General features: G+C 42.4%; 1 protein-coding gene across 1 annotated transcript in view; it reads left to right on the top strand.

Moving 5' to 3' along the window:
- Positions 1-14,236, top strand: part of dnah1 (dynein, axonemal, heavy chain 1) — a 420,700-nt gene that overhangs the window by 84,819 nt on the left and 321,645 nt on the right. The window contains exons 15-16 of the mRNA XM_043708503.1: positions 4,195-4,420; positions 5,393-5,512. Coding sequence (XP_043564438.1) covers positions 4,195-4,420; positions 5,393-5,512 — 346 coding nt within the window. The remainder of the gene's footprint in view (positions 1-4,194; positions 4,421-5,392; positions 5,513-14,236) is intronic.

The following is a 14,236-nucleotide window of genomic DNA, read 5'->3' as shown; positions in this document are numbered from 1 at the left end:
TCATCTGCAAACTTACTAACTGTACCTCTTATGCTCGCATCTAAATCATTTATGTAAATGACAAAAAGTAGAGGGCCCAGTACCGATCCTTGTGGCACTCCATTGGTCACAGGCCTCCATTCTGAAAAACAACCCTCCACCACCACCCTCTGTCTTCTACCTTTGACCCTGTTCTGTATCCAAATGGCTAGTTCTCCCTTTATTCCGTGAGATCTAACCTTGCTAATCAGTCCTTAAGTGGGTGTTAATTTCCCACTTATGCACCTCAGTTGAATCATGGGCATACCACCTGAATTTTCCCTCATTGGTGGCAAAGTTGTAGCCACCATAGAAGCGGGCAGGTAGGCAGACAGTATGGTGCCTATAGGATTTAACATGCCCCTGGCCTTCAAGCCTGCCAATGGAAGAGTGCTAAACCCATCTCTTAGATTTAGATTTAACAGCTCCTGACTGCATTACAAAGTTTTCAGGAAATCGGTTTGTTGAATCTATCTGCTAAGTGTCAGATGCACTTTTCATCATGATTGGATAGAGTCGAGATGCAAAAACCACAGCAAATAAAGCAGCATCAGAGGAGAAGGGGAGTCGATGTTTCAGGTCGGAACATTTCACCATGACTGGCCGACTCGTTCCACTCCACCCCATCACACATTTTGCTATAATCCAAGCTATCGCCAAACTTTCATCTCAGTTATGATTTCCAAACTCTTCAGTCCCTCCCAGCCTATCATCTCTTTGCCTAACACAACCTCCAAACCGATGACACCCCCAAACACCAACCTTGCCCAATCTTTGATATTCTTGATAGTCCCAAATCCACAATCTCTTTGTGACTCATACTCCGCTGACTATGATCACACTTGCAGTCTTCTTAGAGTGACAGTACTGCCTCCCCAAAATTGCATAGTTCTTGATTTGTGGTATGTCATCAACACGTTATCTCCCTGACTCATTATCTTCCCTAATCCATAGTTATTCTTGATCCATGATTTCCACTGAATTCTTCCCAACCATGATCTTCCTCAACCTGAAAATTATCATGTTATCTTCCCAACAAGATGTCTCTTCAATTCTCTTCTGTTTTCTTGCAGCACACAAGCTCTAACTTGACTGAAATCCATTCAAACCAATCTCTTTGAGTTTTCTTATAAATGGCCTAATTTACAATCTCCATGATCCGTGATCTCTTCTATTGTATCCTGACCTCCAAGTTGCAAATTTTTTCAAACCAGTTTAGTCTTCTTTAATCTATTATCTCTTCAGTTACTTCCTCTGCATCCTCCAACCTGACATATTCTCCCTCCTGCCATCTGGCAGAAGATACCGGAGCATTCGGTATCTCACAGCCAGATTGTGCTGAGGCAATATGAGGCTGTGGTCAGAGTGCATTTGGAATACTGTGAACAGTTTTGGGCCCCACATCTAAGGAAGGATGTGCTGGTGTTGGAGTTGGTCCAGAGGAGGTTTACAAGAATGATCCTGGGGATGAATGGCTTTTCATATGAGGAGCAGTTGATGATTCTGGATTTGTACTTGATGGAGTTTAGAAGGATAAGGGGAGATCTGATTGAAACTTAGAGCATTTTGAAAAGCCTCCATAGACTTTCAGTTCTTTTGCTGTATCCATGCAGGAGTGACATCACAACTGACAGCCACGTAGTCTCTCAAAGAGAGGTCAAATGAAGTCCTGAGCTCTGCAATATCCACATCTCTTGATAGTCTGACTGCCACAATCCTATTCTACCCAGCTCCTTGTACCTGTCAGTGCTGTAGTAATACCACCATGCAGAAAGCATAACAATGGTGAGATGGAGGCTTAATCTATCACTCTGCTGCATTTTTAATCATTACCATAGTGATGAAAGAAGCATCACATAGAGACGTCATGCTTCTCCTTTCTAAGCAGCATTAGTGGAGAGCTAAGAAGAGATTATTTCTTCCAGTATTTTCACTCGTAGATTAGGGGGAAGATTAAATGGAATAATCAAAGATCCTTAATTCACTTATGATCTTTAATTTCAACTCATTATAAAATTACTTTACCATCTTTCCCTGTTGAAGTTAATGTCAGTGAGCAAATCTAAACTATGGAACATATGCATTATCCAAAGCTCCAGTGACTTCTGCACCCATAAAATAGAGATGAAAATTACAGTTACATTGTAATTGTAGTACATTCTGAAGAGAGTTTTTAACATATATTCCATTAGTTGAGTGCTTTTCAGTATAATTCTTATATTTTAGATTAGATTACCTACAGTGTGGAAACAGGCCCTTCGGCCTAACAGGTCCACAACAACCCTCCGAAGAGTAACTCACCCAGACCCATTTCCCTCTGACTAATGCACCTAACACCATGGGCAATTTTAGCATGGCCAATTCACCTGCCCTGCACATCTTTGGACTGTGGGAGGAAACCCACACAGACACGGGGAGAATGTGCAAACTCCACACAGTCGCCTGAGGCTGGAATCGAACCTGGGACCCTAGTACTGTGAGGCAGCAGTGCTAGCCACGGAGTCACCGTGCTGCCCGTGATGTTAAAATGCAAAAGAAGGAACAGTCTATAATTGAAGGATGTGCTTTCATGTGCCAAATGGTCTTTCTCAGACTTTTTAAAGAATCCTCTAGGCTCAATCAATGCTTTCTTATGATCGAGTGAGTGCATCTTATGAGAAATTGCAAACATGATCCTACATACCCAAAACCTCAATGTATTAGAGCACTGAAATGCTGTTGTCCTACTAATGTCTTTTGTCCATCATGTTCTGCATAATGTAGGTTCTAATTCAAGTCGTACACCTGAGATTCTTGAATTACTACTAGGGAAAAGTAATTGGGGATAATTCCTGTAACCTTCCTCAAATTTTGGTTTTACCTTTCACGTAACTTCTCATTTCTTGATTACAACCAAGAATGAAAAGTTTCACCCATCCTTTATGGGGAGTCAAGACACACATACCAAACAGTTCTTGTGCTTCCACTGAATACCAACCCAGTGTTCAGAATTGTCTCTCCTCTCTCTCAAAGGCTGTTTTGTGCAGAGCCCAAAACAATTCTTATGATGCAGAGGCATGCTGCATGTTATCTATAACTTAGCAGTAACTCTAAACTCAAGTCTTTCACTGTATCTTAATCCATTATTTAGATTCTGCATTCTTCACTTATGGGACTATCTGAAGTGGGAGCCAAACCCTTCACCTTTTGATTTGGTCATGAGAATAATGCCACATTGCTAAATGCTCATTTGATATGCTGCTGTATATCTCATTAAAACATTTTGAAGTTCATGTACAGTTTGGGTCAATCCATAATAGGAGATTTTTATTTTCTATTCAGTCATGGAATGTTGGTGTCACAGTCATGGCAAGTGTTTATTGCCCTTCTCTAGTTAGGGAAGATAATGGTGAGCTATCTTCTTAAATTGCTGCAGTCCTTGTAGTAGATGGAAATACTGCTGTTAGAAAGGGAGTTCCAAGATTTTGACCCAGTGACAGCGAAGGAACAGCGACATACTTCCAAGTCGGGAAGGTACGTGGCTTGGAAAGAGCTGGAGGGTGGTGTTCCTCTGTTTCTGCTGCCTTTGCCCATCTATATGGTCATGGATGCTATTGGAGGAGCTTGGTCGGTTACTGCAGTGCATCTTGTAAGTGGTACACACTGCTGCCACTTTGTGAAGGTGTTGGAGGAAGTGAATGTTGAAGGTGGTGTATGGGGTGCCAATCCATCAGACTGCTTTATCCTGGATACTGTTGTTGGAGCTGCAGTAATCCAAACATTTCAGGTCATAGAGTCATAGAGATGTACAGCATGGTCCAACCCGTCCATGCTGACCAGATATCCCAACCCAATCTAGTCCCACCTGCCAACAACCGGCCCATATCCCTCCAAACCCTTCCTATTCATACACCCATCCAAATGCCTCTTAAATGTTGCAATTGTACCAGCCTCCACCACATCCTCTGGCAGCTCATTACATACACGCACCACCATCTGCGTGAAAAAGTTGCCCCTTAGGTGTCTTTTATATCTTTCCCCTCTCACCCTAAACCTATGCCCTCTAGTTCTGGACTCCCCAACCCCAGGGAAAAGACTTTGCCTATTTACCCTATCCATGCCCCTCATAATTTTGTAAGTCGTCGAGTTTAAGTATGCAACATGTGTAATTTTAAATTGTTTGTGTCACTTTTACAGAGTCTTTTCAAATCGAGATCCAACAGTTCATGAGGTGAAATTAGAAGTGGACCGTCATTTCAGGAAGAAAGCAGAAATAGAAAACACAATTCCTAACATAATTTCCATTGGACCCTTTATTATCAGTGTGGATGCATTGCAAAGCAATCTTTCCAAGAAATGCAGTAATTTGGCCCAAGCTGTATTGAAAATGTTTGCCAAAAAGCTTCACTCACTAGTGGAAGAGGTGAGTACTACTGACCAACTGTTGTCACATAATTTCAGATCATCCACTGGCCTGATTTATTGAATCAGCTGAATTCCAATTCTATTGGTTGTGCAAAATGTTGCTTTTGAAAGCACAGAAGATTGGACATGATTCCATATTGTGATTAATGCACTAGATTTGCATTATCTGTATATTGGAAAAATTAAATTTGTCATAGGCTGGAATCAAATAAAGTTTATACAGTGTGTAGAACAAATTCATGGAATGGGCTACAGGCAGAAATTTATTAAGGGTTTTTCATGATTTGGATGTAAAATAAAGGATACCTCAATCTATTATGGGCTCTAAATTAAGGAGAGTTTGGGACAGTTTTCTAATGGAAAATGAATGTCAGAAGGGACTGGAGTCAAGTTTAAAGGAGAACAAGTGATCAGTGGGTGTACTTCCTTTACAAAGTACTCCTCTGATTTGAATGGCATTTTTTCTTTGAAATTCCCTGCCTTCCTTTCAATTGGACATCAAAAATTCTACAACTCTCTTCAAAGAGAAGAATAATAATTAGCTTGGCCAATTTTTATCTCTTAATGAACATATTTTCTAGTAATTTATCTTATTACTGTTTGCCTGATCTGCTAAATGCAAAATTTGCCTACAATTCAAGAGTATTAGCTTGCCTGTGAAAGCTTCCATATAAATCCAAGTTCTTTCTTTATTTCTCTCCTTCAATACTTAACACTCATGCAGAGCAGCCTTAGTCAATAGGTGAGATTCTCTCCATGGGCTGAGAAGCAAAATTGAATGCAAGGAAACTTGCAAATTGCTTAAGACATTCTCTTAATGCCAGTGAAGGTCCTAGAAAAGACTGTCTTCCTATCAGCTTAATTAGAAGGCATATTGAGAAAGAAAATATGATTTATAAAATGGGATGCATAATCATTGAAAGATTATTTCATTTCTGTGGAATGATTCAGTGTGATTTCTATCCTTTAGATCAATGATGATTTTAAAGTGATCAATAGAAAATTGTTTGAAAAAGCAAATACCATTGAAGAATTGACAGAGCACCGGGAATGGATGAAGAAAGTTCCTGAAATGCTAAAAACAAATGAGGTATGGGCGTGTAAACACAGGAAATAAGAAACTTGTCGAATGGCTTTACTTCTTGTTACTTAGGAATAGGAGTAGGCCATTCACCACTCAATTAGGTCAAAACTCACACAACACCAGGTTATAGTCCAACAGGTTTATTTGAAAACACTATCTTTCGGAGCACCGCTTCTTCATCAGGTGCTAGTGAGACGGGAAGACCTTTGACACAGAATTTATAAGAAAAAGATCAAATGGCCATACGACTTATGCAAATGAATTGAACGCACCTAAGATGGCTCTAAAATCAGTTAGAATTTAGTCAGTTTAAATCAGTTTAAATCAGTTACAATGGAGGTGCAAGTTTTGATTGATTAATATGCAAATCCAAGATTTTCTTTCAAGTCACTGCCTCAAGATGACTTAAGATGTTTTCAATATAAAGGAGGTTACACGTCTGGTCAGATAATGTATTTCAGACGTGAGGTCTTGTTTGGAGTCTGTCTGTGTCTTAACCTGGAGTCAGATTGGTTTTATTTCCAAGATAGGAGTTTATAGAATGTGTCTGCGATTTGCATATTAATTGATCGAAACCTGCACCTCCATTCTAACTGATTAAAGATTTAAGGGCCATCTTATTGACTGACTGTCTACAAATTGTGTGTTTTTTGAACAAAATAGAATGCATCGGCAAATACATATCTGCAACTTCACCCCACAGATTTATATGCACGTGTGTGCATGCACATGTGAGAAAGGGGGAGTTTGTGTGTGTGAGGGACAGGGAGGGGCAGAGAGAGAGAGAGAGAGAGTGTGTGTGTGTGTGTGAGAGAGAGAGTGCGCGAGTGTGAGAGATCTATGCATCTGAGAGAGAGAGAGAGTGTGTATGTATGTGTTTGAGAGAAAGTGTGTGTGAGTGTGAGGGAGTATATGCATCCGAGAGAGTGTGCATGTCAGTCTGTGAGTATGTGTCTGCGATTTGCATCTTAATCCATTGAAACCTGCACCTCTATTCTAACCGATTAAAGATTTAAGGGCCATCTTATGTGTGTTCAGTTCTTTTGCATGAGGTGTAAGGCACTTTGATCTTTTCCTTATAAATTCTGTGTCTAAGGTCTACCTCTCTTGCTAGCACCTGATGAAGGAACTGTGCTTTGAAAGCTAGTGTTGGACTATAACCTGGGTGTTGTGTGATCTTTGACCTTGTCCAACCCAGTCCAACACCAGTACCTCCACACCATGGTTACCATTCAATTACATCGTGATTGATCATCTATCTCAATGCCAATTGCATTCACTACCTCAATATCCCTTGATATCAAAGGTTTGCACAAATCTATCGATATAATGGCAGCACAGTGGCTCAGTAGTTAGCACTGCTGCCTCGCAGCGCCAAGGACCCGGGTTAGATTCCAGCCTCGGGTGACTGTCTGTGTGGAGTTTGCACATTCTCCCTGTGTCTGCGTGGGTTTCCACCGGGTGCTCCGGTTTCCTCCCACAGTCCAAAGATGTGCGGGTCAGGTGAATTGGCCATGCTAAATTGCCCATAGTGATAGATGCATTAGTAGGGAGTAGGTCTGGGTGGGTTACTCTTTGGAGGGTCGGTGTGGACTTGTTGGGCTGAAGGGCCTGTTTCCGCACTGTAGGGAGTCTAATAAAATCTATCTTGAACGTGCTCAATGACTGAGCATCCAAAGCTGTCTTGGATAGAGATATTCACCACCATGAGAAATTCTTCCTCATCTCACTGTCAAATGGTGTCCTTTATTCTGAGATTATGTTCCAGATTATGCACCCTGATTTTCGATTTACCAGCCTCCTATCTACATCTAACCTGTTATGCTCTGTAAAAAAAAAATGTTAGATTCAACGAGATCTCCTCTCATCCTTCAAAACTCGAGAGAATTAATCTCAGTATCCTCAGTCTCTTATAAGCCAATCCTTCATTTCATCCCAGGATTAGTCTTGTGAACATCTCTTGCATTCCCTCTATGGCAAGTAAGTCCTTCCCGAGACCAAAACTGTACACAATATTCCAGGTAAGGTCTTGTTAAGATCCTATACAATTGCAGTAAGACGTATTTACTTCTACATTCAATTTCCCTTGCACAGAGTGCCAATGTTCTATTTGCCTTCCTTATTGATTGTTGCACCTGCAAGCTAGCTGTTCGTGATTCAAAGGCAGGGGCACTCAGGGCACTTTGGACACTACCATTTCCCAATCTATCACCATTTCAGAAATATTCTGTCTCTCATTTTTCCTTCAAGACTTTTTAAAACACTTTTTCACATTATATTCCACTTGCCATGTTCTTGCCTATTCACTTATTCTATCCCAGTCCACTTAAAGATTCTTTGTATCTTCCTCAGAACTTATATTTCCAATTAGTTTTATCATGGGTAAATACAGAAGTGTTATAACCGGTCTCCAGATTAAAACCATTGATGTAGATTGTGAACATCTTTAGTCCTAGCACTGCTTTTTGCACCATGCCCCTAGTAACAGCCTTCCATCCTGAGAATGACTAATTTACTCTCACTATCTGCTTTCTGTCTTAACCAACTTCGTTACCCCCCCAATGCACTGTAAATTCTTGCTAGGCAAAAGTGGGTACTGCAAATGCTGGAGATTAGAGTCAAAATTAGATTGTGCTGGAAAAACACAGTAGATCAGGCAGTATTCAAGGAGCAGGAAAATCGATGTTTCGGGCAAAAGCCATTCATCAGGAATGAGGCTGGGAGCCTCAGGGGTGGAGAGATAAATGGGAGGGGTGCATTAGGTGAATGGAGGTGGGGGTAAAAAAGGTGATAGGTCGGAGAGGAGGGTGGAGTGGATAGTGGGAAGGAAGATTGACGGATGGAACAGGTCATTAGGATGGTGCTGAGCTGGGAGGTTGGAACTGTAGTAAGGTGGGGTGGGGGGAAATGAGGTCGGTGAGGCCCACATTGATGCCATGAGGTTGAAGGGTTCCGAGGCGGAAGATGAGGTGTTCTTCCTCCAGGTGTCAGGTAGTAAGTGAATGGCAATGGAGGAGGTTCAGGACCTATATGTCCTCGGCAGAGTAGGAGGGAGAGTTGAAATGTTCAGCCACAGGGCAGTGGGGTTGATTGGTGCGGGTGTTAATTTTTACTAACCACTTATCTGGTATCTTAACAAAAGTCTACTAAAAATCTAAATACGCTGTATCCATTTGCTCTACTTTATCTCTATTGCAGATAGAATCCTCAAATCTCTCCAACCGACTTGTCAACATGTCCTTTTATAACTCCATGTTGATTCTGTCCAATTTTATCATTATTTTCTTAGTGTCCCCAGTTATCACATCCTTTATAACTGAATCTAGAATTTTCCTTACTACTGACATCAAATTAATGGGTTGGTGTATTGTCCACCTAGTTAAATTAAGAGGTAATCTTGTTTACCTTATCTCTGTAGTGGCAATTAAATCAAATCCATTTACTTCAATTTGTATCTTTAAATCCTCAATCTTATTGCAATTGCTGTGTGCATTCAGATAGAGTGTTTTTAATTATTTTGTTATACGGTCCTTGAACTGTTGTTTTAGTTGCCCACTGTTAAAACATGGAGACAGACAGCCAAATCAAATAGCCTCTCTGTCCCTGTATTTGCAGCATAGTAAAACTAAAATACTCAATGACCCTGAAAATTGCTCCAATGTTCTCAAACAAACTTCTAAAATAAGCAATGCAAGACTTTTTGCATAATTAATACCAAACACCAAATTTATATCTTAAACAAATAAATAAACAATTTATTCATAATACGGTAGCTTTGGCAGAGCAAAGTTAAACCACAACATTACCTAATTAATGTCTATGATTTAAACCTAGTCTTTTTCGATTCCACACCTACGAAAAGGTGGACAAACAGACACAGATAAGGGATAAATCAAAAGAAAAATGAATGAGATGTAACTGGCCATTTCATTTAAGCAGTCTCCATGATCTATAATATCACAGGCACATGGGATTGTACCTTACTGGATTTGTGAAAACACTGGTCAGTACAAACAGCTTCTGCTGGATTCCAAGGAATATTCTTTTAATTTTTAAAATTGAGATTCTTTTCATTGAGCTCTTCCTAAGTTAATCATTGGAGGATAATTGGGAGCAGTCAAATGTCCTTCTTGTAGTTATGATAGTTAAAATCCTTCTGATAAAAATACACAATTCAAAATCAGTGCCTTTCTGATTCTCTTTCTGATTGTTTTACAACAATCTTTTGACACCATCCTCCCTGTAAGGCCCCTGTTCACATTCAAACACCTGCCACCTGTCTGAGCATAATGCCTCTCTGGAGCCAAAACATCTTATAGAGTGCTTTGAATAAAAATCAAACTGTAATTAACTTCAAGGCCTGGTCTCTTTAAGCAAATAACAGTTTTTTGTTCCTTTTCTTAACAATAAGTAAGCTGCTGCTCACCGTCCAAAGGTCACTTTCAGCTATTAGCTCATAGCTCCAAACGAAAATGACAAAAATAAAGAAAAATCAAGAAAGCACCTAACATCATCTACCCAAAAAGCTGGGGCATGTTGGACACCACAGGGAAATAAGATATAAAGTAAACATCTAAATATTTGATTAAATCAGCAAATTGACAGGACTATTATATTGTAACTTAAAGGCACTGGCCTGCACAATGGAAATATAATTTTTTTTATTTCAAAAATATATTTTATTCATAAAATTATTTTGATATCTATACAATTGGTCATGCCATTCTTATGCACACATTGCATTTCTTTACATACAGAGATTGTAATTAGTCATTCGTATATACAAGTCTGTACACTAACTATCCAGCTATTCTGCTGACGCGTCACCAGAGCCCAATTACTGGGTGGACCCCCTGTTCTTCTTAGGCAGGCAGATCTTACACAGTGGTCTTTCCCCAACGCGCCTTGGGGGCAGCTGCCCAAGCATCAGCGCATCCCTCAACACGTAGTCCTTGGAATGTGCCAGTCTGCAACACTCAGTCGGGGTCAACTCCTTCAGCTGGAAGATCAACAGGTTTCGGACGGACCAAAGAGCATCTTTGACCGAGTTGATGATCCTCCAGGCACAGTTAATGTTTGTCTCGGTGTGAGTCCCAGGGAACAGACCGTAGAGCATGGAGTCCCGTGTCACGGAGCTGCTTGGGAGGAACCTCGACAAGCACCACTGCATTCCTCTCCAGACTTCCTTTGCATAGGCACATTCCAGAAGGAGATGTGTGACAGTCTCGTCCCCTCCACAGTCGCTTCGAAGGCAGCGTGCGGTGTGGCAGAGAGACCGGGCGTGCATAAAGGATCTCACTGGCAGAGCCCTTCTCAACACCAGCCAAGCCATGTCTTGGTGCTTGTTGGAAAGTTCTGGCGATGAGGCATTCTGCCAAATGACTTTGACAGTCTGCCCAGGGAACGGCTTGACAGGACCTCTCCTTTTCCCAAAGGGTCTCAAGGACACTATGTGCTGACGACTTCCTGATGGACTTGTGGTCAAAGGTGTTTTTCTTCGTAAATTTCTCTATGAAGGACAGGTGATATGGAACAGTCCTACTACTTGGAGCGTTCCGCGGCAGCGAGGCCAGGCCCACCCTTCGCAGCATCGGGGACAGGTAGAACCTCAGTACATAGTGACACTTGGTGTTTGCTTACCAGGGATCTACGCACAGCTTGATGCAGCCACACACAAAGGCAGCCGTCAGGGTGAGGGTGGTATTGGGTGTGTTTCTCCCCCGTTGCCCAGATCTTTATACATGCTGTCCCTTCAGACCCGGTCCATCTTTGATCTCCACATGGAGTGGAAGGCGGCCCAGGTGACTGTGGCGGCACAGGTTCTGGGAATAGGCCAGACCTGTGCCACATATAACAACACTGACAGTACCTCACACCTGATGACCAGGGTTTTTCCCGCGATGGAGAGCGACCTTTGCTCCCATCTGCCTAGTTTCTGCCTCGTTTTCTTGATCGGCTCCTCCCAAGACCTGGCGCACACCTCAGTCCCTCCGAACCAAATACCCAGCACCTTCAGGTGGTCAGTCCTGACGGTGAAGGGGATGGAGGATTGGTCGGCCCAGTTCCCAAAGAGCACGGCCTTGTTCTTGCCTCGATTTACCTTGGCCCCCAAGCCCGTTCGAACTGGTCGCATATGCACATGAGTCTGTGCACGGACAGAAGATCCGAGCAGAAAAAAGCAATGTCATCCATGTACAGGATGGCCTTAACCTGTAGGCCCCCGCTGCCAGAAATAGTCACCGCTCTCAGGCTCGCATCCTTCCTGATGGACTCAGCAAATGGCTCTATGCAGCACACAAACAAGGCAGGAGAGAGAGGGCAGCCCTGCCTGACTCCAGATCTGACTGGGAAGCTATCTGATTCCCACCCATTGATTGAGACTGCACTGACAATGTTGGTTTAGAGCAGTCTGATCCAATTACAGAGTCCCTCCCCAAAGCCCATTTTGGAGAGAACATCCCTCATATACGTATGTGATATCCTGTCAAAGGCTTTCTCCTGGTCAGGCTGATGAGGCAGGTGTCCACCCCCCTGTCCTGCACACAGACGGTCATATCCCTGAGGAGTGCAAGACTCTCAGTGATCTTCCTGCCCAGTACAGCACAGGTTTGGTCAGGGTGAATCACTGATCCCAGAGCAGACCTGACCCGGTTGGCGAGGACCTTTGACAAGATTTTGTAATCCACGTTTAATATTGAGATTGGTCCCCAATTTCTAATTTCCTCCCTCTCTCCCTTCTGTTTGTAGATGAGGGTGATGATACCTTTCCTCATGGATTCATTCATGGTACCTGCCCGAAGCATACTAACATACACTTCCAGCAGGTCCTGGCCAATCAAGTCCCACAGAGTGGAATAGAGCTCGACCAGTAAGCTGTCGCTTCCGGTAGTTTTATTCTTTTTGAAGATTCCAAGGGCCTTGGTCAGCTCATCCAGAGATAGCGGCTGGTCCAGCCTCTCCCGTGTTGTGCCGTCTAAGACCTCCATGACAGAGGACAGGAATGACTGGGAGGCCGTGCTGTCAGTTGGCTTCATGTCATACAGACTGGCATAGAAGGATTTTCTGATTCTCATGATGTCAGCCTGAGATGACGTTACAGAGCCATCTTCTTCCTTCAGGCTGCTGAGCATGGAACTCTCTTTCTTCTGGAAGAAGAAATGTCTCATCCTGCTCCACAGAGCAGACCCTGGCCCAGAAAATTATCTTGGAGGCTTCCGAGGCAAAGAGCAAGGCTTGGTGGCCCTTCACCTCCTGGAGGTCCTCCATGACATCGATCCCCATCGTCTGCAGCAGAAGCAGGTTCTGCATACTTTCTTGGAGTTGGGACAGTTTTCCCCGCCTCTCTCTCACCTCCTGAACATCTTTGAGGATGAAGAACCTCTTGATGTTCCCTTTTCCTGTTTCCCACCAGTCCGCTGGGTACTCAAAAAGGGGCTTCACGGTTCTCCAACCTGCGTAATCCCTCTTGAGTTCCTCAATGTTTCCTGGGGTCAACAGCTTTGTGCTCAATGGAAATATAAATAGGCTAATTATTCCATAGTCTTATGAGGCATCTAAAAATATATTCTTCTCTATTTTATCCAAACTAACCATCAAGAATGATTATCTTAAGTATGTTAACTTTTATTTTAAACTTCTAGTTCACTCATTGGAAGTATTTTAATGAATTAATGATTCCAAACAAATGGTCCTGAGGGATTATTTCTGTTCTTTTGTTTCTCAATCTGGTGTTATATATTTCACTGTCTGTGTAGATCTAGGAATTAATTAGCCAGGAACCAATTGTACGTGCAAGTATTCCAGTGGATAACATTCACAGGCTAGTGTTTGTAGTAGGACACCATCCTGTGTTAGACTCCTAGCTAGCAGCATGGGAAGTTTGAATTAAACAAAGTGTTCACAAATTTCAAAGCCTAAAATACTTGGGAACCAGAAGACATGCAGAATCATAACATCTGGTCACTTCTAAACCCAAACTGTCTTTAAAAGTGGGAATATTACTAAAGATCCACCCTCTTGCGCAAGTGGCAAATGTTCCTGCTTAATTTTAACTCTTCATAAATTTGTGCATTTCAATCCAAGACACTACTCACATTCTGGCACAGTGAACTATAGAAAACTTTAGCCTTTAGCTGTTCTGGATACCAAATTTTTTTTCACTTTCAACAGTCTCTGTCAGACTAATCTGTCTGTGATATGCAGTGATACTTTAGCAAAGTCTGTTACCTAACATCACAGTGACATTCACTGTAGCTTTCTCATCTAAGAGCCAAGACAATGATGCCAACGGAAGGTGTAATTGTAGGGATTGTAATGAGGTCAGCCAAGTGGACCTCATAGGGTCCACATATGAGTTCCTTGATTGGGGCTGTTAGCCTGGTCCAATCAATCAGTCAGCCCTGACTGACATATAAACAGTCGAGGAAGTGTGTGGGCTGGAAAAGCACAGCCAGACAGGCAGCATCCGAGAAGCAGAAGAGTCGAATTTTCAAATATATGTTCTCAGGATGCTGCCGGACTGGCAGTCCTTTTCCAACACCACACCCCTCAGCCTCCGACGCGCCAGGGAAAACAGCCCCAACCTGTTCAACCTCTCTCTATAGCTCAAATCCTCCAACCTTGAAAATCTTTTCTGAACTCTTTCAAGTTTCACCACATCTTTCCGATAGGAAGGTGACCAGAATTGCACGCAATATTCCAACAGTGGCCTAAATAATGTCCTGTACAGCC

Source organism: Chiloscyllium plagiosum, chromosome 18 (assembly GCF_004010195.1).
Source record: "Chiloscyllium plagiosum isolate BGI_BamShark_2017 chromosome 18, ASM401019v2, whole genome shotgun sequence".
NCBI classification, from domain to species: domain Eukaryota; kingdom Metazoa; phylum Chordata; class Chondrichthyes; order Orectolobiformes; family Hemiscylliidae; genus Chiloscyllium; species Chiloscyllium plagiosum.
This window is presented reverse-complemented; position numbering and strand designations above follow the sequence as displayed.